At 46.4% G+C, this 23,846-nt stretch overlaps 1 protein-coding gene across 1 annotated transcript in view; it reads right to left on the bottom strand.

The window, feature by feature from the left end:
• MOV10L1 (Mov10 like RISC complex RNA helicase 1) overlaps nt 1-23,846 on the bottom strand; it is a 68,198-nt gene that overhangs the window by 38,119 nt on the left and 6,233 nt on the right. The window contains exons 3-9 of the mRNA XM_037730097.1: nt 12,962-13,074; nt 12,370-12,557; nt 9,071-9,211; nt 8,554-8,795; nt 7,868-8,000; nt 5,968-6,162; nt 2,089-2,203 (exon numbers count right to left, since the gene is read on the bottom strand). Of these exons, the coding sequence (XP_037586025.1) occupies nt 2,089-2,203; nt 5,968-6,162; nt 7,868-8,000; nt 8,554-8,795; nt 9,071-9,211; nt 12,370-12,557; nt 12,962-13,074 (1,127 nt within the window). The remainder of the gene's footprint in view (nt 1-2,088; nt 2,204-5,967; nt 6,163-7,867; nt 8,001-8,553; nt 8,796-9,070; nt 9,212-12,369; nt 12,558-12,961; nt 13,075-23,846) is intronic.

The following is a 23,846-nucleotide window of genomic DNA, read 5'->3' as shown; positions in this document are numbered from 1 at the left end:
AAAAAAAAAAAAAAGAGAAAAAATTAGGAAAGAAAACAAAAGAAAAAAGAAAGAAGGAAGGAAGGAGGAAAGATGGAAAGAAAGAAAACCACAACCTCAACATGATAAAAGTCATACATGAACAACCCACAGTTAACATCAGACTCATACTCAAAGGTGAAAGATTGGAAGCTTTCCCCATAAGATCAGGAACGAGGGCAGGATGCCTGTTTCACCCAGCTATTCGGCATGGTACTAGAAGTTCTAGCCAGAGCAATCAGGCAAGAAAAAGAAATGAAAGGCATCTAAATTGGAAAGGAAGAAGTAAAATTATCTGTTTGTAGATCGCATAATTTTATATGCACAACACTCTAAAGAGTACATAAAAAACTGTTAGAATGAATAAATTCAGCAAAGTAGCAGGATACGAAATCAAAGGACAAAACTTATCTCCATTTCTAAACAAGAACTATGTTTCAGGAAAAGGAAACTACCTGAGCAATTGCATTTACAACAGCAGCAATTTAAGAATTAATTTAACCAAAGAAGTGAGAATCTTTTACAGAGAAAATGACAAAACACTGCTGTAAGAAATTAAAGAAGAACTAAAAAAATGTTAACACATTCCATGTTCACAGCCTGGAGGATTTAATAGTTAAAATGTCATATTAACCAACGCAATCTACAGATTCAATGCAATTCCCATCAAAATTCCAGTGACAGGTTGGGCATGGTAGCTCATGCCCGTAATCCCAGCACTTTGGGAGACTGAGGTGAGAGGAATACTTAAAGCCAGGAATTTGAGACAAGCCTGGGCAATGCAGTGAGACCTCATCTCTGGGAAAGAAATTCCAATGATGTATTTTGCAGAAATAGAAAAATGCATCCTAAAATTCACATGAAAGATCCCGAAAAGCAAACAAAATTTGCCAGAGAACAAAGCTGTAGAACTCACACTTTCTGATTTCAAAACTTACTACAAGCTATAGCATCAAACGTGAAATCGGTGGCCCTGCGAAGGAACTGAGGAGCACCTCCCCAGCCCAGCAGACCCAGGTCCAGCTTCTTCTGTCACTTCCTTTCAATGAGCCATTCAGGCATTTGCCTGCAAACTCAAAGTGACTGGGGGAAGAGAGGACTGCCCTCCTGATTCATGGCATCCTCCCCGCCCAGGATCTGTAAGTAATACGTGTTGGAACTTGTTTCTATCATGGCAGTGGACTAAATTTGCACCTTCCATCCCAAGAACCCTTGGTGTTGGGAACACAATGTTGGGTTCCCAGTGCCAGGTCAGGCAGGCATAACCTGGGCACAGGTCCGACAGGAGCCACTGGGACGTCTGCCAGTATAAGTAAGTCTCCTGTGCGAGGAGCCCTGGTCATGGGCGAGGTAATGAGGCATCGGCCGGTTTTCCTGGTAAAACAAGGATCCCCTGAAAGGTGCATGGTGAACACCCAGGTCCCACTCCCTTCATTCTCCTTGGGACACGGCTGCCAGCTGCTCTGGCACTAGAACTCCAATTTAGCTGGGGGCTCTCAGAACACCTCAAACCCCTACAGAAAAAGCCCTCCTGGAGAAAGGGCAATGTCATCCCCTCAAACTACCAAATTTCAGACTTTTCTTCCTTCCTGGACTTTTCTCCTCCAGCCACCTCACTCAGAACACGCTCCTCTGTCTCCCATGCGGGTGGGGACCTGGGTTCTCCTCCCCCGGACCCCTGGCCTGCTGGCTCTGTCAGGGTGATGTTAAGAGGCTGGAACGCTTCTTGCTCATAACAAAGGCTGCCTAGTCTAGCGAGAGAGGCTGGGCTGATGGCAGAGGTATCCCTCAGTTCTTCTGCTCCAGACCACAAAGGCCCCGTGTGTGACCCAGTGAGGCTGCAGGACGCCACCCCCTGGCGCACAGCAGGTCCGGCAGCGTGAGTACTAAGGTGCCTCATCCCTGATCATTCATCCTTCAGGGCTAGGCAGTGACCCTCATTATCCCAGCTACCTGTGAAGAAAACAAGCCAGATGAAGGTCTGAACCTGAGAAGGAACCTCCTGGCTTTGTCAAAAAACAAGAGTGTCAAAAGATGCAAACACCCCACACGCCATCAGACACTTCCTACCTCTGCAAGTAACGGCTGGAAAGTCAGGATGTCAATTTTTTGTTCCACACATTTTCTAAGTCTATCTGGGATTGGATATTGTGGAAGAAAACTTGGAAGTTGTCGTCTTGAGTTCCTTAAAAAATGAAGTTCACAAGTTAAAACCAGGTTTCACTAGACATTCTTATCCAGACATCCTTTCCTACTTTAGGAAGACCAAAGTTCATCCCCTCACTGGAAAGAGCTGGTGTCTGAACAGCTGGTCTAAGGCAGAGGTTTGAAGCTGTCGTTTTAGCTCTGGGATCCTTTCCTCGCACAGTTCTCACAAGGTGCTCTACTATTGTGAACAGGCAAGTGCAAGGGAACAGGGCTGGACCCCCCAGTCTCCTGGAACCAGGAGTTTGAAAACAGCTGTTTTTAACCTTCTATGAGCTGAGCTCTTCCTACTGTATTTGTCATCGGGACCCCATCCGGGCCCATCCCTGCCAAGCACGCATTAGGAGAAGGCTGCTCTGTCTGGCTCCTGCCTTCGATTTGTTTTTGTTTTGTTTCCCAGCCTGTGGTTTCTCTGGGGAAATTCAGTTTGTTCAGGATGAAGAACATCGCTGCTCTGCAGGCAAGCCCAATGCAGCAACAGCAACGACGGAAAAGGGACAGACGGGGGAGGAGAAACCAGGAGAGAACAGGGAAGCAGAAAGTCAGAGTGAGGTCCATGAACCTGAATCCAGTGAACAGGCATGCTGGGTCTTTCTCCCTCACCGCCTCCCAGCTCTCCGTCTCAGTGCAGTCTCACCTGAGAAGCGCACGCCGCTCTCCTTACTGCACTCATCGCCATCTCAATTTGGGTTCCACTGGCTCAGCCCTCAACAGGAGAAATGGGGTGAAGACATTCCCCATGGTTTGTGGCGAGGGTTATGTCAGTGCTCATGCGTGAGGTGGTTTGGAAAGCACTGATTACTAATATAAACAAAGTAAAGGGAAACTAGGATGACCATTGCAGGCTTAGGTAAACAGCCTGAACAGCTAACAGAACCACATGGCCTCAACAGACACGTTGGATTAACAAACTGTGGCTACGATGATGTGTGGCTGGAAACTTGACTGGGAAGGTGCTGGCCTACAGAGACCCTCAGAACAGATCTGCTAAGTGAACACACTGTTCTAAGAGCCAAAGCTGCCTGGCACCAGGGGTCCTAACAGAACGTTCAGGGCCTGTGATGGCCGGCATGGATGGACAACTCTAGAAGCCGGTACCTGCCAATGCCCTGTGGGCAAGTCCAGAAACCTGGTGCTGCAGGTGTGCTCAAGCCAACCCGGGCCAGGCACTCTGGGTCACCAACCTGACTGGCAGGAAACTAACGTCCTTGTTCTAGAGACGCTCCCACACAGCATGCTAATATTCACAGGGAAGTAACTGACCAGAGGGTTAAAATCCTTCTGGCTGTCACTCTGTGTATTTCACTTTGTGTTAAGCCAAATGATAACTAGAAAGTTGCCTAGTATGTCACTAGATGAGAACCAGGGACCCTCCAAGGCTCCTGCAATTAAAACTCGATCCTCAGGGACTCTGCTCTGCCTGGCCAGCTGAGGGACCTTCCTGCTCCTTTTCTGGGTTACATCCCTACAGCCCCTTGATGTTGAAACTGTGTCCCAGGCCAGGCACAGTGGCTCACGCCTGTAACCCCAGCACTCCGGGAGGCTGAGGCAATCACAAGGTCAGATGTTCAAGACCAGCCTAGCCAAGATGGTGAAACGCTGTCTCTAATAAAAATACAAAAATTAGCTGGGCATGGTGGCAGGCACCTGTAAACCCAGCTACTCAGGAGGCTGAGACGGAGAATTGTTTGAACCCAGGAGGTGGAGGTTGCAGTCAGCTGAGATTGTGCACTGCACTCCAGCCTGGGTGACAAGGCGAGACTCCATCTCAATCAAGGTCAATGGAAATAAAGAAACTGTGCCCCAAAGAGTTAAAGGAACCAATGACCAACAGAAATTCTTGAGCCTGTAGGATGGGTGATAAGAGAAGAAGCAATTCCAATTACTGAGGCTCCCTCTGCTTATGACATCAAAGGACTGGTTGAGATTAGCTGGAACCAAGATGGACCACTGGAGTTTGTGCAGAACTTGCTGATGTCCCAGCCTGGATTCCCACCGTGTGCTTCATGCTAACTCCCTCTGAACTGGCACATGTGACCCGTGAGGTGGAATGAAGAGGTAACTGCGCACACCCAAGGCCTTTCCAGACCTCCATTTTCCTTCCACCAATCACCTACTAATCCCAGAGTCCACCTGCTAAACATTTTCTGATAAAACTACCGCCTTAAAGCCAGCACAGAGAGACACATTTGAGCGTGATCCTGTCTCCTTGGGGGTTGGTTTTTTAATACAAAGCTCTTCTTTTCTCAGAAACCCAGTGTCATAGCAATATCCTCTAGTGCATCAGACAGTGAGCCCCTCCTTCTCAATAATAATGTGCCCAGGGACCACAACTGCTTATTCCCTTACTGAGCAACTGCTCTGTGCCAGGAAACTACACATTTTACCTGCCTGACCTTACTCAATCTTCAAACCACATGAGACAGGGACTATCATTTTACAAATGAGAATAAAGCTCAGAGAGACTAAGAAACTTGCCCAAGGTCACACAGCTTCTTGGTGGTGGTGCTGTGATTCAAACAATGGTCTAACCTTCAAAGGTAAACAACCACATGATATTCTTCTCTGCTAGCAGGTTTTTCCTTTAGTCTGCAACTTAGTAGTAAGTCCATAATCCCTCATCTTGAACTGTCACTGGGGCAACACGTGATTTGAAATTCACAATTTTCCTCCAGGTGAGAGGTAGACAAGAAAAAAAAAAAAAAGAAATTCAGAATTTTCCAACATTGGAAAAGTGACCCGTCTCACCCTCAGGGCGCTCTGGGGTAACAGCAGAGCTCAAACCCGTCAGTTATCACAGCTGGTGGAGGAAAAGTCACACTACCAGGGGCAAAGTCATTATACTTTGAAGCTGGCTATTCAGGGCTTTTTGGTTTTACTACAGAAGCGAACATGTGAACGTGAAGCGCCTTCCTGAGACTACTCCAGTTAAAATCTGGGTGGTCCACATGTCCCCCAGCCACAAGTAACAGATCACACACTGCTTCTCCTAGCTTCGCTTTTTTTTTTTTTCTTTTTGAGAAGGAGTCTCCCTCTGTCACCCAAGCTGGAGTACAGTGGCACAATCTTGGCTCACTGCAACCTCTGCTCCCTGGGTTCAAGAGATTCTCATCTCAGCCTCCCGAGTAGCAGAGATTATAGGCACACGCCACCCCGCCCGGCTAATTTCTTTATTTTTAGTAGAGATGTGGTTTCACCATGTTGGTCAGGCTGGTCTTGAACTACTGACCTCAGGTAATCCGTCTGCCTCGGCCTCCTAAAGTGCTGTGATTACAGGCATCAGCCACCATGCCCTGCCCCTTGTAACTTCATTCTTAAGTGGTACCATATCTTCAAACAGGCTTTGGGTGACCCCACAATCCTGTTGCCCCCAGTACAAGCGACATGGGGACGCCATGCACTGCACACCAAGGCCTCGTCAGGACGGGAGAGGTAGCGGAAGCTGGGTGAGGCCAGCCTGCTCTGAGAGCTGCCCTGAGAACTGCCAGGGCAGAGTGGGGTCTGGGGGAGTGAAGGCCACCTTCCTTGGGCTTCACGCTGCTGTTGGGCAGCTGTAGAGACAGACCTTCACCTTTAGAGCTCCATTGAAATGTGCCCCCATCCCCCAGATACAATCATGGAAGGAGGCTCGAACCCCAGCTTCACCCCCTTTGTCACCTCCCCAGCCACTGCCTGCCAGCGCATATCCACTTTCCTTCACAGACAAAGCTGCCAGACCAGACACACTCCTTTCACTTATGCTACCTTTTCTGTGTGGTCACAACAATTGTAGGTTTTACAGATGTTAATGCTTGGGAACTTTTAGGCTTTTTCCAAGAAAATGGTTCACGGACAGCAATTAGTGACTCCTCCCCACTGATAACGCTGACTTCAAGGTATCGCCCAATTAGGAAATTTGAAAAACAAAGCAAAAGGAGCTCCTTGCAGCGGCCAGGATTTCTTGAAAAAACAAAATGAAATTTAGTTTTAGTCATAAATAAGATAGGCAGAGTCAACACAATTTTCCTTTGTACATACAAGAAAAGTGACAGAGCTAACAAACAGTCATCTTTAGTCTTCAATAATTATTTTTACAGAGAAAAAGGAGATCTTCTAAAATAAGCGCAAGATAAAATTAAGCATCTATGGGCTGACTGCAATGGTTCAGGCCTGTAATCCCAGCACTTCGGGAGGCTGAGGCGGGCAGATCGCTTGAACCCAGGAGTTTGAGACCAGCCTGGGGAACATAGGATGAACCTGTCTTCGCAAAAAATGCAAAAATTAGCCAGGTATGGTGGCACATGTCTGTGGTTCCAGTTACTCGGGAGGCTAAGGTGGGAGCCTAGGGTGGTGGAGGCTGCAGAGAGCTGTGATCATGCCTCTGCACTATAGCCTCAGCAAGAGTGAGGCCCTATCTCAAAAAAAAATAAAAACTAAAAAAATAAATTAAGCATCTACAATAGTCTTTCTTGTAATTCTTACACTTAAGAATAGGAAAAATTTTCGATATTCCCAACTTTAAGTCAGAATTGTATGACATGACCAAAAATAGGCACTGTGTCTGAAGCATTTCCTGCCCAACCCTTGCTGTGGCTCTAACCGGGGCTGTCTCATCAACACTATACTTTGTGTCCACCCATGGCTTTTTTAAAAAACATATTTCTATGTTGTCATAAAGTCAAAAAAAAAAAAAAAAAAAAGCACTGAAGCTGGCTGCACCTCACACAGCTGACTGTGCACTTGCCACCCACAGCTTGATGTTGATAAGCTGTGATTTAACCAGATTTAAGTTTTTAAAAGATTTAGAATTAGACATCCAGCTGGAAGGTGACCACGTACTCTCAGGCAGCTCAGGCAGGGATGCGGGGACATAGGAAGCTGGAGGACAGGGCCTATCTGGTCAGCTGATGCAGTCAAGCACACCAGGGAGAACAGGGGCTCAAGGGTGGTATCCTGGCATCCCAGCTAGGAAGCGGCTGTCCCTGCCCCTCTCTCAGCACACTGTGCTATCCGTGCCTTGGCCAAATGCCCAGGTGACAGGATGGAGATGGACTGAGGTCCCAGGGCTCGGCTATGGGGAACACGGGCAAGGTAGTGAAGAGGAGCTGATGTGATGCTTCAGAACAGAAGGACTCAGAAGCACACGAGGCTCAGGTCTCAGAGATCATCAGAGACGCCCTGTTTTCTTTGTGAAAGTAGGAGTCAGGCTGTCTGGTGAGGACCCTCATGAGTGGTGCGAAGTTACAGAGTCCATTGCCCTAAGTGGGTCACAATCGGTATCCAGATTCTAGACCAGTGGTTTTTCTCAGGATTCTGTCACATCAAAACAGTCAGGAGTACCTTTTTTTTCTCTTTTTTTTGAGACAGAGTCTTGCTCAGTTTCAGGTTAGAGTACAGTTGTGCAATCTTGGCTCACTACAACCTCTGTCTCCTGGGTTCCAGCAATTCTACTGCCTCAGCCTCCTGAGTAGCTAGGATTACAGGGGCCCAAGTAATTTTTGTATTTTTAGTAGAGGTGGAGTTTCATCATGTTGGACAGGCTGGTTTCAAACTCCTGGCCTCAGGTGATCAGCCCACCTCGAAGGAGTTACCTTTTATAACACCCAACCTAGATGTATCAGAGAAACTTAAAAAGGTGGCTCTCTCCAGACCTCCAGGCCCTTACTTTGCATCACATATGACCACAATGCAGGTTTTTCCCCCTGGAGGGACAAGCCCCCCAGGCTCAGGCTCTGTCATCTGCTTCCTTGATAGAATGTTGTCTTTTTCTCCATTTTCTCCTTTATAGGTGTAATCACCTGGGAAATAAAATTTTAATACAAAATTAGACAAAAAGGTAAATTATTTTTAACAGTGCTGGCATGCTTAGCGGAAATGAATACTCACACACTCACAAAGACAGATGCACACAAAAACACGGCACAAAGCCTCAGATGGTGGCTGGAAAAACAGAAACAGTGAAAGCAGCTGGAGTAGGAGAGGGCTGTGACTGCAGACGATCCCAGTGCTGGAAGAGAAGGCCTGCCTTGCGTGGCCCAGAGTGCCTGGTGTGGCCCAGAGTGCCTGGCAATCTTCCCCTGCTTAGAAGCACTCAGAAGCTGGCTGCCATCTGAAACACCTCTTGGTATCTGTCAAGCTGCTTTCTGTCCCTCTCCCTAACCTCATCAGCAAGAGGAGAAGGCCCGAAGCAGAAGAGCTCAGCACACAAAGCACCACAGCTGCTGGGTGTTCTGTCCCCGGCTGTTCACACTCCGTCCAGAGCTCACAGCCCCACCGCCCACTCCAGAGCTCACAACCCCACAGCCCTCAGCCCGCCTGACCTTACACAGTGACAGCCGAAACGTCCGCTACCTGGAGAGATTTCTCTGTTGTTCGCCAAACTACTCTCTGACATCTGAGGGGTTTTGTTTTTTGTGTGGCTAGTTAGTGAATTAATATTTTCATCTGATGAATTTTCCTTCTCAGGAACAGAAACCAAAGACACCATGGGGCACGTCTGGTCTTTATCCGGCATTTGAAATCTGAATTGTTTAGATTTATCCCAGCCAGCCAGTTTACAGCTGACCAAGTTTTGAGGAATGTCTCCTTTATTCCTAGAAAAAGAAAATTAACCATGAACACAGCCAGGATTTCTAAAACCAAAATATTCAGTTATCATAAAACACAAAACTCAGTCTAGGAAATGGTGACTGCAAATACCCTTATGAATATAAGTAAAAAGCATATTTTGGGGTAGAAAATTTTGAAAAGATTTTCATAAAGGGAAAAATAAACAGCCAAAGTAAAGTTGTTTTTACAGAAATTATTAAATCACAGTTTAAAAGCCATTAATGTAGCTTTATATAAAATGTTTCAGCAGCAAACTTACTCTATCCAGATCACCATGGTTTTACTTCTTCCTTCCTTTAGGGTTCCAAAATGTGTCAACTGTGTAACTTCAATATCACCTTTGTTCTTCAATAAAATGGTTCCATAGAACTGAGCAGCCTCGTCAATGGGGGTGAAGTCTCTGAAAAAAGAGCCCCAGAGAGGTGTCCCTCTGCAGCAGCACTGTCCCATCTTCACCTGCCACTGCTCCTGAGGACAGACTGCTGGTGGGGGCAGGCAGGGCTTCCACAGGACTTAGGGTTTCTAAGAAGGATGGTAAATCGTAGGAAAGAAAACTGTATACTCCATAAAGTCTAGAGAAAAGGGAGCAGCCCAGGGAACAGCTACAGGTGATGAGCCTGAGATAGGTATCCTGAACATGCTCCCCAGTGCTCCCCCGCCTCCCACTCAGAGCACAGAGTTAGGGCAGCATTTGGACTCCTCTCCAGCCACCTCCAAGGCTCAGGGGAGGGAGGGAGGCCTTGCCTATTAGGAATCCACTAAACTTGCTTTGGAAGGAGTTTTGTTGCTTTGACATGTTTGAAGACAATGAAATGAAAAGTTTTCCTCTTTTTTTTTTGTTTTTGAGATGGAGTCTTGCTCTGTCGCCAGGCTGGAGTGCAGTGGTGCAATCTCGGCTCATTGCAACCTCCACCTCCTGGGTTCAAGCGATTCTTCCGCCTCAGCCTCCCGAGTAGCTGGGACCACAGGCTTGTGCCACCAAGCCCGGCTAATTTTTCTATTTTTAGTAGAGATGGGGTTTCACCATGTTTGCCAGGATGGTCTCAATCTCTTGACCTCGTGATCCACCCACCTCGGCCTCCCAAAGAGCTAGGATTACAAGTGTGAGCCACTGTGCCTGGCCAGTTTTTCTCTTTAGAAATGAGAAAGTGAGATTTTACCTTTCCCTGAAAATGAACCCATTTATTTCCCTTTCTTCTACTGACACTGCAGGCTTGATTCTCCTCCCTGCCTGTCCACAAGCTCTTTCCACAAGCTAAACCTGCCTTACGCCACTTCCCAATCTGTGGGGCCATTAAGAAAATGGGGTCTCTAGAATGGCTGCCCAAAATTCTGGCCCCTGCTACAAACTCAGTGAAGTTCCCAGCTACAGAGCAGCCCCTCCTGGCAGGAGCCTGTCCGGCTCTCCTTTCTCTGTGTGTCCAGGCATGACAAGGGAGGTGGAGGGGCAGAGAGTCCACAGCATTGCTGATGGACACGGTGGGGATTCTGCAGGAAGGAGTCATCAGATGCGACTGCCAGGCCCGTGGCTCAGCCCCCACGGGAAAAGCTGTGGAGCTCTTGGCATGCGAAGGCCGTGGGACTGAGAGCAGGAGCTTGCTTGGCACACTGCTTCTAGAGTGCAGACGAGCCACCCCACAAATGGCCACGAGCTGAGAAACAGGCACCCCGGCTTTCCTGGCTCACCCATCCCAGCAGCTTCTATTCTACGGTCAGGAGGCCTCAGTGGGGAAATGCTGTTGGGGCAGAAACAGGTCTTTTTCAAGCATTTCTAGCCTAAGGAAAAGAATGAGGAAAGCACAGGTTTAATGCTGTAGTGTTTCCTTAGTGGCACTAGTGAATCCCAGAGCCAGGCCCAGGCCACACTGCAGGCCCATGCTTACCAGTCCTCAGGCAAGAATGAGACGCCGCAGCTTCTACCTGGGGATGAGGTCAGAGAACGGACAGGAAGCCTGAGGAGTCCGACTGGTACACAGGGAGGAGGTGCAGATCAAGAAACCCTGCCCTGTCTTATTTCCTGGCACCACCAGGCTCCCCTGACTAGGCTGAAAGCAGAGTTCCTATGCATCCCGGGCCTCTGTGCTGAGAGGGAGTGAGGGCAGTGCATGCAACATCCATGCTCCTCGAGATGGGCCTTAGGCACCCTCCCAAAGGAAAGCAGGGTCCAGTGGGGAGGAGAAGCTGGGCTCTGAGCGGCCAAACAACCATCTGCCAGTGGGCTGTGGGGCGACGGGCCTAGGAGGCAGAACCCACCAGGTCCTGTCCCACAACACCCCCACAGCCCTGAGTCCACCCTCCGGCAGCTCCCTTATCGGGGCACACTGCTCCGCACACCCTTGGGGCTCAGTTCACACACGGCTGTCTGTTTGTACACAGAAGCCCAGCCAGGCGCTAGATAAGGGGCGGGAAAGCAGATGCTTTACCCAGACAGAACCTACATTCAACCAGGATAAAACATAAGCGGAAAGATGGAGGAGATGTCTCAGAAGCTCACTGGTGGTGAGTGAGGAGTGTGAAAATAAAATAAAGACTTGGGACTCCATTCACCACATCAATAGGAAAAAGCTCAGCTGGAAGCTGAGTCATGCAAGAAGCTGCCTTTCCTTCCACCCTAAGCTGTCCCTAAGCCAAGAGCTACAGAGGCCAGGTTCAACATCTCCACAGGTAGCTACTCCACTTACCTCATCTTACATCAAAGCACTGATTTACATAGCCCACTCTCCCTCCCTGCTCCTTTTCCTTTCTTCTTGCAAAGGTGAACTCAGTCTTGTGACCACACCCTCTTTCCCTCCAGCCTACTTTTCCCTTTTAAATACTGAAGGCCTCAAAATCATCTTTGGAAGAAGGCATGAACCACAGATTGTTTCTATGGATTTGTGGTCTTTCATTCCAGGCATGTCCTTAACCTTGGCAAAATGAACTTCTAGCTTGATTGAGACCTGTCTTAGATGCCTTTCAGTTTACAGGAGGAAAGGCAGGCAAAGAGGGAGCAGGTCAGAGCTGGGGCAGCATGCAAACAGGGAGCTCAGGGAAGCCTCATCATGTCTGACACACAGAACACAGATGCAGGAAAATAGATAATTTTAAGAACCAACTATGTCCAATACATTTTTAAATGTCAAAATGTGAAAGAACAAAAGAGAAAATCCACCAAAAATGGCAATCACCAATATAAGATGAAGGATAAAGAGGGACCCCTAACTCCACCTTCAGTTAACCATGGAGATGGCTGGAAGCCTCCAAAAGACAGTCTTTTTTTTTGAGACAGAGTCTTGCTCTGTTGCCCAGGTTGGAGCGCAGGGGCACAATCTCAGCTCAGTGCAACCACTACCTCCTGGGTTCAAGCGATTCTCCTGCCTCAGCATCCCAAGTAGCTGGGATTACAGGCATGCACCACCATGCCCAGCTTTTTATATTTTTAGTAGAGATGGGGTTTCACCATGTTGGCCAGGCTCGTCTTGAACTACTGACCTCAGGTGATCCACCTGCTTCTGCCTCCCAAAGTGCTGGGATTACAGGCATGAGCTACCGCGCCCGGCCAGAAAAGTATTTTCTTACCGCCTCTTCACTGGGGTCAAACAAAGCGCCCTCCAGACGTAGCACGACTGGCTGCTCTCCACCACCACTGCATTGACCACATCGCCTCTCCGGGGTATGTACCCGTCTGGCAGTTTCAAAGAGTCCAAGGTGAAGAAGATGCTATCCTCTATCACCCCGTTCCTTCCACAGAGGCTAGAGATGCAGACCTGGGAGCAGAGAGCTGAGTGTCACTAGAAGCAGGTGCTGCACAACGTGTCAGGGCACAGCTCCAACGCATGCCGAAGTCAGCCCAAAGCCCAGCAGCTGCACCAGGAAGCTCAAGTTCTACATCCCATACCACTCGTCCCACGATTCCCCAACACACCTTTCTCCTTAGAACATTTCAGTACTGTCGGTAAGCTGCATGCTTTAGGATTTAAGTACGTAAGCACACGCTGTTACCTTAGGGGAATACAGCATCATCAATAGGGAGACACATTCCTCTTTGGCCATGACTAAGCTTTATTTTTCCGGGCTCCCAACACATGCAGGAGAACTCTGGGCTGTGCCAATTACCCCCGATGGCAGGAATGGTAGAAGCAGAGAGAGGAGCCACTCGTCGGCACACTACCTTGTCCACGCGCTTGTACCTCAGCGGCTTCACTGAGGTGGCTTCGCTGCTCCACGTGCCAGGCCGGATCCAGTACTCAGCCTCCACCCAGTCCCCCTTGCAGGGCTCGAAACCTAAAACCGCCCCGGGGAAAAAGCCACGGTAGTGCTAAAGTGCACAAGTTATTCTGAGGTTGTGATGCACTGAAATCATTTCTATCGTTACCTGAGGATATATTTGAATGTTAAAAAGGCACCTTCTACTACTGTCAGAAACAAATTTTGCCGTAAAAAACCCTGAAGTATTATTGTTAACCACTGCAATAAAATGGGCTGAGCTGGTGCCTTTAACTCACACCTCCAGGCTCTGGAAGGTGCAGTGTGCAAGCTCATGGCAGTCCCGCCCCATGTGGCATATCTGGGGGCAGGTGGCATGCCCCGTCCCCCATCCTGCAGTGTTTGTGGCACCTCCCTGCTGGGGACACACCCAGGGTGCTCGGGGACAGAGAGGCACCTGCGCTCCAGTGTGAGGGAAGCACTCAATGCTCCAGCTAGCCCCTCAGCGAGCCACAGAGCTGTGGGGAGGCCCAAGCTATGGCCTGCCAAACACAAGTCACTGCTGGGCCTCCTGCGGCTGGTGGGCAACTGCAGGGTCAGTGACATGAAGAGGCTGAGCAGTGCTGATAGAACAGAGAGCTGGTCTGCCTAGGTCTGCCATTGTACAGGTAGTTAAAATATTTTTGTTATTTTGCAATATGCACTCTGGCAGCTCTATGAGAAAGTGTATAATTGAACACTGACTTTGTTTTTCCAAAAAGCTGGTAATGAACATGTAACAGCCCAAATATCAGCTGACATCTATATTCAACACGTGAGCCACGGTGAAACCACTGTCCATGTGAAAACAGAAGACACTAAAATATGCTAGGGCATGGACTTCAAGGTCGGGGGTATTTTAAGAAGACCATGTCCTAAAAACCACAATTTAATACATGCAACTATGGAGATTCATTTATACAGCATTTAGTAAACCATGCCTTCATTTATTCCACAATTGTTTAACATAAATTTGCCAATTTTTATTCTAAATTTCCCTCGATGTAAATGAAAAGTGAAGCAATAGCTATTAATGTACTAGTTCTATACATTGTAATGTTACTTTAAAGAAAAAAAAAGTTAAACAAATTCAAGTAATTTTTTTTCCCCAATAGAATCATTGCATCATAGTAAAGATGTCTAGCATGTTGGGAGGCTGAGGCGAGAAGATCACTTGAGCCCAGGAGTTTTGAGACCAGCCTGGGCAACACAGTGAGATCCCAACTGTAAAAAAAAAAAAAAAAAAAAAATTAGTTGGGCATAGAGGCAAGGACCTGCAGTCCCAGCTACTCAGGAGGCTGAGACACGATCACTTGAGCCCGGGAATTCCAGGCTGCAGTGAGCTATGATTGTGCCACTGCACTTCGGTCTCGGCGACAGAGCAACACCCTGTCTCTAAAAAACAAAAACAAGCAAACAAAAGTAAAGATTTCAGAAGACCATTCTACTGAAGAAATATCTGACATTATGGTGAATGCTACTGTAAATTAAGTTTGGAAATTCAACACTAGAGATAAAAGTATGTATTTCTACAGTGAAAAGAGGATGTTAACAGAATAAAGTACCACAGCACAAATGAGACCCTGCATGAGGGAGCCAGGGCAGCAGAAAGGCACTTGGATGACTGTGGCGCACATATGATCCTCCAGACACGCCTGGGGATGCAGCCAGCCAGAAGACAAGCACATCCATGTACCTGAACTTCTGTGACATGCATACATGCAGAACTCCTGTGATAGAGCTCATGACAGTGAGACACATGCGGACCAGCCGGGGCTGGCAGCCCTCATTTTCTCTTTGCTGCTCCCACCACCTGGATCTTACCAGTGCTTGAACCTGAGGAACCATTCTGTAAATCAACCAAAGGTCCTGTGATGATGCTCCTTTTACTTTCTTTTTAAGCGAGGTATCTAAATTTTGGCTATACTTTGTTCAAATCAGCTGAAAATCTTTAATTATTCAATACATGTAGAACCCAAAATCTTCAGCTTTTGATGCCTTTTACAAGTTGTAGTTATTGAAAATAAAGCTGATGAACAGGAAGATACAAAAGCAATGGAGAAAATGAAGCAATCAGATTTCAGGAGCTCAAATGGAATCCACAGATTAATGCTGAAATTCTAAGACTGGACTTGAGAATATTTCAAACCTTCAGAAGAATCTTTCAATGAAGCCCTTTTTAAAATTGGACAAGCTGATATTCTGTAATGGCATGAATGGCCCTGAGACACTGAGAAGGCCTACACATGAAAAGAATGACAGAGACAAACTTACTTGATAATGTCGGTTTATAAAAATGTTTAAATACTTATCGTCTCCGAATCGATGCAAAATGATAGTATCTGTGAAAACATCTGGGCTGGAATAGTAATATATTTCAATAGAAAAAAACATAGAATTGTCAATGTCTTACATTTCACAGATTTTGCTCTGAGCTTATTAATATTTCCTCAATTAAAAACACAATAGCTTGAGAACAGCCCGGGCCAACGCAGTGAAACCGTCTGTGTAAGAAACACAAAGATTAACTGGACATGGAGGTGCATGCATGTAGTCCCAGCTACTAGGGAGGCTGAGGTGGGAGGACTGCTTGAGCTCACGAGTTTGAGGCTGCAGTGAGCTATGACTGAGCCACTGCAGTCCCGTTTGGGTGACAGAGGAAGACCCTGTATTTAAAAAAAAAAAAAAAAAAATGCCTAGATGAAAGAGTCAATCAAAGGTGTTTACAATTTCAATTTCAAATTCATCAACCATAAAATGCAACTTTGAAGAAGACACCAGGCAATTATATGAAATAATAAGAGAAAGATCATATTGAAAAATATGTCTCAGATGCTAAAATATTTAAGTATGTTAATATGTACCAAGAATATAATATCTATCCAGATAATCAATATGACATTAATATGCCAAGCTGTTTTTCTTATAGTTTCTGAATACTACCTTAAAAGTCCACTAACATAATAAAATCCCTCTGTTAACCAATACATATTTCAAAAACCAATGATCTAATTTTAATTCTAACATCCCCTTTCCTTCTCAAACGTGTACCAGTTTAGAGGCAAAACCACATGGTCATTCTGGCTGTAGCTCCAGCTGTGAGACGCCGTGGCCTCATGGGAAGGACAGAGGCCTCCAAAGGGCACCAGGCAGGGAGTGCGCCTCCCAAACTCACTCCCTTGCCCCTGCAAATTTCTGCTGGTGCTTTCCGCAAGTACCAAGAACAAGGCCTGCCACACAGGGCAGGCGTGGGGAGAATAGACAGAAGGCACCGGTCCGTGGCCTGCTAGAAACCAGGCTGCACAACAGGAAGTTAGTGGGGGGTAACAAGCAAAGTTTCATTTATATTTGCAGTTGCTCCTCACTGCTTACAAGACAGTGTGAGCGCTGCCCCCTGTCAGATCAGCAGGGGCTTTAGCTTCTCACAGGAGCTGGAACCCTGCTGTGAACTGCCCATGAGAGGGATCTAGGTGGCTCCTTATGATGATCTAATGTCTGATGATCTGTCACTGTCTCCCATCACCCGCAGATGGGACTGACTAGTTCCAGGAACACAGGCTCAGGGCTCCCACTGATACCGTGTTACGGTGAGTTGTATAATTATTCATTATATGTTGCAATGTAATAATAATAAAGTGCATAGCAAATGTAATGCGCTTGAATCAACCCGAAACTGTCCTCCCTCCCTGGTCCACGGAAAAATTGTCTTTCACAAAACTGGTCCCTGGTACCAAAAAGTTTGGGGACTGCCACTGTAAGTAGATGCACAAACTAGCATAATTTGAAAATAACAAAATCCCCTGACGTGTAACGGCACTGGGTGCTGCAGCCACACAGACTACAATAAGAACCTGAGAAATCTCGATCTCATCACAGGACTACCCAGTGCTCAGCTGGGAATGAAGAGGGCCGGGATGGAGCCAATACACACCCACAGCTCAGACCCCACCTTCAGGCCAGTGGATCCTATCCAGGAGCCATTCTGTCCTCAGGGGCCATTTGGTGGCATCCGGACACACTCTAGGTTGTCATAACATGGCCAGGGCAAGACGCTGCTAAACAGCCTCCAGTGCCCAGGACAGGCCCCATCACAGAGGGTGTTTCAGCCCAGAGCGCTGAGGGTGAGAAACTGAGCTTTAGGTGAGTGCCCAATTCCATTTTAGCTGCCTTCACCCAAATGGCAGAGGGTTTACCAGACATTTGTGTACAAAACGACCTGAGCCCCACCACTGATGTTAAGAATTCCCATCTCACATGTGTTGTCTATAAACCTCTGCAGGCAAGGGCTGGGGGGACGACGCTGTTCAAACATGCACAAGCATGGTGTCCTCCCCCAGCCACGTGTCCTAGCATGCTATCCACATTTGCTTCCTCCCATGCTATAACCATGTGTTCCCCTCTGCTGCCCTTGTGTATCAGACCTCACCTAGGTAACCTCAGAGGGTTGTGTTTAGGACAGAACCTGACCCAGGCCAGCTGGCATCACCTGGACCTCCCCCCACACCTGTGACCCACTCAGCTTGCCCCAGCCTCAAGGCTACACCCAGGAAGGAACTCCAAACCACCCGCCGCAGTCCTCCCACACGACCCTGGACGGCTGCTCTAGAGCAGAAGATGCTTTTTCTTGGTTTACTTGCTTATTGTCTGTTCTCTCTCCCATCAAAATGCTAATTCCTTGAAGCAGTGTCTGGCAGAGTCAGCACTCTAATATTTGTTGAATTAATGTCAAGTAGGAAACAGCATTTTCTGACTCTCCCAAAGTAAATGAAAAATTTAGCATCATTCTTCCTTTTGTCACCTTTAGGCCAGGATTTATAAACAAAGTTTTCCGGGGACATAGCCACACCTCTTGCTCAAGTTCAGCTATGTCTGCTTTCAGCTATGTGGTGCCACCATCCAGGGGGAGGGGCTTTGAAGGAGACCTGCAAGGCCCACAGCTGCACCACCTGGCCCTCAACAGAAGTTTGCTGACCTCTCTATTAGATTCTCTGTATCATCCTTTTTGCACATTGTATCTTCTCTTTCAAAAAAGTTATTTTGCTGTGGTCCTTAGGTTTTGTGATTGTGTTCACAGCAATTCTGACATGACTCTGAAAGTGACTCTCTCAGTCTCAGGAGGACCTGACTTTGCCTCACTGGAGGTTTCCTGTACTGGAAAATCCCTTGGCCTAGGCTCCAGATTCCTGCTCATCTTTATTCCTCAGGGGAAACCTTCTCTTCTCTGCCCCATCAATAACCAGAACATCAAACATTTCTGGTCTTCTTCCTCTTGAGCCATTTCCTGGTGAGGCCCCTTAGAGGGGCTTCCTGTTGGCAGGATTGAGTGGCCTTAACAATTACAGGCACCTTTCCCCAGAACCGAGCATTTCGCTGGCTGCACAGAGATTCTAAAATCCCAGTAGACACCTATCAATTTCATCCTGGGGGATCCCAGGATTAACAACCAAGGTCAAGGTCAGTTGTGGTGGCTCACGCCTGTAATCCCAGCACTTTGGGAGGCTGAGGTGGGTGGATCACCTGAGGTCAAGAGTTCCAGACCAGCCTGGCCAACATGGTGATACCCTGTCTCTATTAAACCTACAAAAATTAGCTGGGCATGGTGGCGCACACCTGTAATTCCAGTTACTCGGGAAGCTGAAGAGGAGATCTGCTTGAACCTGGGAGATGGAGAACCCGGGAGGCCCGAGATCAGGCTACCACACTCCAGTCTGAGTGACAAGAGCAAAACTCTATCTCAAAACAGAAAAACGAAAAACCAAGGTCAAAGAGTGATTCAGCAGCTTCCTGGTGGGCAGAGCCACCCCCAGACCTCCTGCCCCCAAGCTTAAAGCAGAAAGCTTTTATTCATCTTTTTATTCATCTTCTGACAGGCAGTGCTGTGGGCTGTGCGGGTGGACTTCAGCCCAGCAGGCACCTCCCCAGGCAGCTTTTCCAATTCCTGTCCTATCACAATGTATGCTCAGGTCTCTCTCTCCTTGAGAGGAAGAAACACAACTGAAAATGGAGTCCGGCTCTGTATTCACCACCATAGGCAGCAAGAGCACAGCAACCAAATTCAGCTTAGTCAATGGCAACCACACGTTCTTTCTTTAGGTATGAAAACAAAACCTCAGATCAACCAAAAACAAATGCAATAAAAAATGGATACATACTTTTGGAAAGGTACAAAATTATCCCTGAGCCCTATTTTAAAACATCTAAAGCACTTTAAATAGTACCTCAGTATGCCTGTAACACTAACTTAGATCATATCATTACAATTATATGAAAGCAACTACTACTCAGAAATTATTGACTGCACTTAACAAATGAACACAAAACACATGAGAGCACAAATTTAAACAATGACCTGGCTTGGTGCAGTGGCTAATGTCTGTAATCCCAGCACTCTGGGAGGCCAAGGTGGGTGGATCACCTGAGGTCAAGAGTTCAAGACCAGCCTGTCAACATGGTGAAACTTGTCTTTACTAAAAACACAAAAAATTAGCTAGGTGATGCACGCCTATAATCCCAACTACTCAGGAGGCAGAAGAACCCAGGAGGCAGAGGTTGCAGTGAGCTGAGATCATGCCACTGCACTCCAGACTGGGTGACAGAGCGAGACTCTATCTCAAAAAACAAAACCAAAAAACAAAACAAAACAAAACAGTGACCTGGTCCCCTCTCCCAAAGTTCACTCAATATCCAGATGCCTCTGTGTGAAACCTGTACCTGGGAAAGCTACTCTAATCCCCAAATGCTCTCAACAAACAAAGCATGCCCAAAGCTGATCCTTTCAATGATGTGTGTAGCCATCGCAAATCTAGAGCCAGGGCTGTGTCCTGTCATCCAGGCTGGAGTGTAGCAGCCGGTTGATAGCTCACTGCAGCCTCAAACTCCGGGCTCAAGTGATCCTGCCGTCTTGGCCTGACAAAGTGCTGGGATTACAGGCATAAGCCACTGTGCCTGGCCCTGTAACAACTCTTTAAAAGACAAAACCTAATTTTAAATGTAAAACATAGACCCCTTTTGCATACCTTCACACACACTCTCCAGAGAGAAGTACGTGGTCTGACTGATACAGCCTGCGCCCTCCATCATGGAAGTCACACAGCCAATCAACACCCGGGGGCCAGAGTCTGAGGGACTGTCATGGTTTCTGCTGTCATCTTCCCACTTATCAGAGACAGCCTCTACCTGTAAAACATACAAACAAACGGCTCTTTAAACCATAATACAAGGACTATAAGAAAAGTAAACTACAGGCTGATATGTCTGTCTGGGTCCGTTAGGGCTGGAAGTCCAAGATCAATGCCCTGGCAGATTCCTGGTCTGGTGAGGGCCCTCTTCCTGGTTCATAGAGGGTGTCTTCCTGCTGCATTCTTATGTGGTAGAAAGGGCAAAGGGGTTCTGTGGGGTATGTTTCATAAGGGCTCTGCCCTCGTGACCTAATCACCCACCACAGCCTCCTAATAACATCACACGGGGGTAAGGATTTCAACACACAAATTTTGGGGACACCAATGTTGAGTCTATAGCAATCCCTTATGAACACCGATGCAAAAATCCTCAACAAAATGTTATCAAAGCAAATGCAGCAGCATGTTAAAAGGATTACACACCATTACTATGTGGCATTTATCCCAGAATGCAAAAGTGTTTCAACATATGAAAATCAGTCGACATATCACATTGATAGGATGAAGGAAAAAAAATCACGATTATCTCAACTGATATACAAAAAGCATTTGGTAAAATCAACACCTTTTTATGATACAAACACTCAATAAACTAGCAAGTGTAGGGAGAAACCCTGCAATTGCCGGGGCAAGGGTCTAAAGCCTCAGCCTGTTCCCATATACATATTGATTTAGGAAAGAATCAGAAATGTAGGCGTACAGTTATTCCTTTATAATCTTATAGTTACTTATAATCATAAAGATATATACTCAATATAACCTTTAATTTTACTAATGACTATCGGGTTATGAAGCATGGAACTGAAGTGACATTGTAACAAAGTGGTCCTAAGGCAAGATGCTCTAAGCCCTGTCACGCCCGCATAGGGCTGCTGGACGGCACGCTGGCTGTGCAGCAGCGCCAGCGCTGTGAAAGTGCCCACTGTTTGGCCAGCTAGGGGAGGAGATGTCCAAAATGACCGAGACATCTCCTTCCTGGGGAAGTCAGGAGAAAACTCTGCTTCTCCAAGTTCTTGTGGCAAGGCCTGGCGGCTGTCAGGGAGGCCCGCAGACCTCTGGGGGCTTAACTGTCTCTATGTGATGCTGCCTTCGGTGGTCATGTTCCATGTCTACTCTCATGCCCCGCTTCTGCACCTGGTTTCTCTTTTTCTTAAAAGATAATAATTATAATGGTAACATAATCTTAGTGTTCTTGACATTTCTGACAAATATGCAAAGAGCGCTGATGCATTAGGTTTTCTCCTCGCCTCGGCTACGTGAAAGTCCTGGGCTCCCATCTCCAAGACACATGATTTACCTGACCTATCACCGACCACCAGTACCTCACCCTACCTTCCCTGCCCACTGCTTTGTACTCAGTAAAAGTCAGAGTGTCCAGGCACTCGGGGCCACTGCAGGTCTCTGTGCTTTGGTTGGCAGTGGACCCATGAGCCCAAACTCTTTTCTCTATCTCTGTGTCTGTGTCTTTTATTTCTACAGTTTCTTGTCTCCGCACCAACAGGAAAGGGCTCACAGAACCCTAGAGGGCTGGACCCTATAAGGAAGAGCAGGAAATCTTCAACACAAGAAAAGCCATAAATAAAGAACCCACAACAAACACCATACTGAATGGTGAAAGGCTGAAAGCTTTCTTTCCCCTAAAGTGGGGAAGCAGGTAAGGATGCCCATGCTTACTTCAAGGCTTTCAAATTGTCAGAGTAGTAATATAATTATCTTTACTCACAGATGGAAGGATCTTATCTGTGGAAAACTCTAAAGATTCCACACACATAAATAAAATTAAAAAAAATGGCCAGAGCTAATAAATGAATCCAGCACAGGACACAAAGTCAATACACAAAAATCAGTTTTTTTCCATACATTTGTAATGAAAAATCCGAAAAGGAAATAAAAAAAAATGACTCCAAAAAAAGAGAAAACAATATCATTTATAACAGCACTGTTAGGTCACCAGGTTAATTCCTTAGAACACTTAGCAACCTAACGAGATGGAAGACTCATACGATGACACTAATGAATGAATTAAATACCTCAATAAACGGCAAGACAACTATGTTCATGAATTGGAAAACTTAATATTATTAAGATGACAATCTTAAGACTTAATTATTAAGATGGCAATACTGCCCAAAGTGATCTATTATACAAATTTAGGCTGGGTGTCGTGGCTCATGCCTGTAATTCCAGCACTTTGGGAGGCTGAGAGGTCAGGAGTTCAGACCAGCCTGGCTTACATGGTGAAATCCCACCTCTACTAAAAATACAAAAAAAAATTAGCTGGGTTTGGTGCCAGGCACCTGCAGTCCCAGCTACTTGGGAGGCCGAGGCATGAGAACTCCTTGAACCTGGGAGGCGGAGATTGCAGTGAGCCATCATTGCACTCCATCCTGGGTGACAGAGTAAGACTCTGTCTCAAAGAAACAAACAAAAAACCCAACAAATTCAACACAATCCCTAGAAATCCTATGGGCCTATTTTTACATAAATAGAAAAACCCATTCTAAAATTTTAATGGAATCTCAAGGGACCATGAATAGCCAAAACGGTCTTGAAAAGGAGTAACAAAACTGAAGGTCTCATACCTCCTGATTTCAAAACTTCCTACAAAGCTACAGTCATCAAACGAGTGTGGCACCAGTGTAAGTACGGAAATATAAACCAGTGGAATAATAATGAGCGCCCAGAAATAAACCCTTGCATATGTAGTCAATTGATTTTTGACAAGGACCATTCAATAAACTGCAATTATGAGGTCTTTAAAAAAAAAAAACCAGTGCTGGGAAAATTACCAAGGACAAAATAATGAAGTTAGACCCTCATCTTATACCATACACAGAAATTAACTCAAAATGGATTAAAGAAGCCAGGCATGGTGGCTCACAGCTACAATCCCAGCACTTTGGAAGGCCGAAGTAGGCAGATCACTTGAGCCCAGGAGTTCGAGCAAGGAGTAACAAAACTGAAGGTCTCATACCTCCTGATTTTCCAGCCTGGGCAACATAGGGAGACCCCATCTCTACAAAAACTACAAAAATTGGGTGTGATGGCACACACCTGTGGTCCCAGCTGCTCAGGTGGCTGAGGTAGAAGGATCAATTCAGCCTGGGAGGTTGGGGCTGCAGTGAGCTGTGATTGTGTTGCTGTACACCAGCCTGGCTGACAAAGTGAGATCCTGTCTCAAAAAAATTTTTTTTAATGAATCAAAGACTTAAATTTAAAAGCAAAAACTATAAAACTCTTAGCAGAAAAAATTCTTCATGATCTTGGATTAGTCAATCTCAAGCGTGACAGCAGGAGTACAGGCAATAAAAGAGACAAATTAGACTTCCATCAAAATTTAAAACATCCGTGCATCAAAGAAAGTGAAAAGACAATTGACAGAATGAGAGAAAATATTTGCAAATCATGTATCTGATGAGAGATTAATATCCAGAATATATACAGAATTCCTACAACTCAACAAGAAAACAACCCAATTTTAAAATGGGCAAATGATTTGAATAGACATTTCTCCAAAGAAGATACATAGACGGCCAATAAGCACATGAAAAGATGCTCTCCAAATCATTAGGGAAATGCAAATCAAAACCACAGTGAGATACTACCTCACATCTGTGAGGAACAACTATTGTC

Source organism: Cebus imitator, unplaced genomic scaffold (assembly GCF_001604975.1).
Source record: "Cebus imitator isolate Cc_AM_T3 unplaced genomic scaffold, Cebus_imitator-1.0 Scaffold329, whole genome shotgun sequence".
In the NCBI taxonomy this organism is placed as follows: Eukaryota; Metazoa; Chordata; class Mammalia; order Primates; family Cebidae; genus Cebus; species Cebus imitator.
The sequence above is the reverse complement of the archived record's forward strand: the minus strand, read 5'-3'. Positions and strand labels throughout refer to the sequence as shown.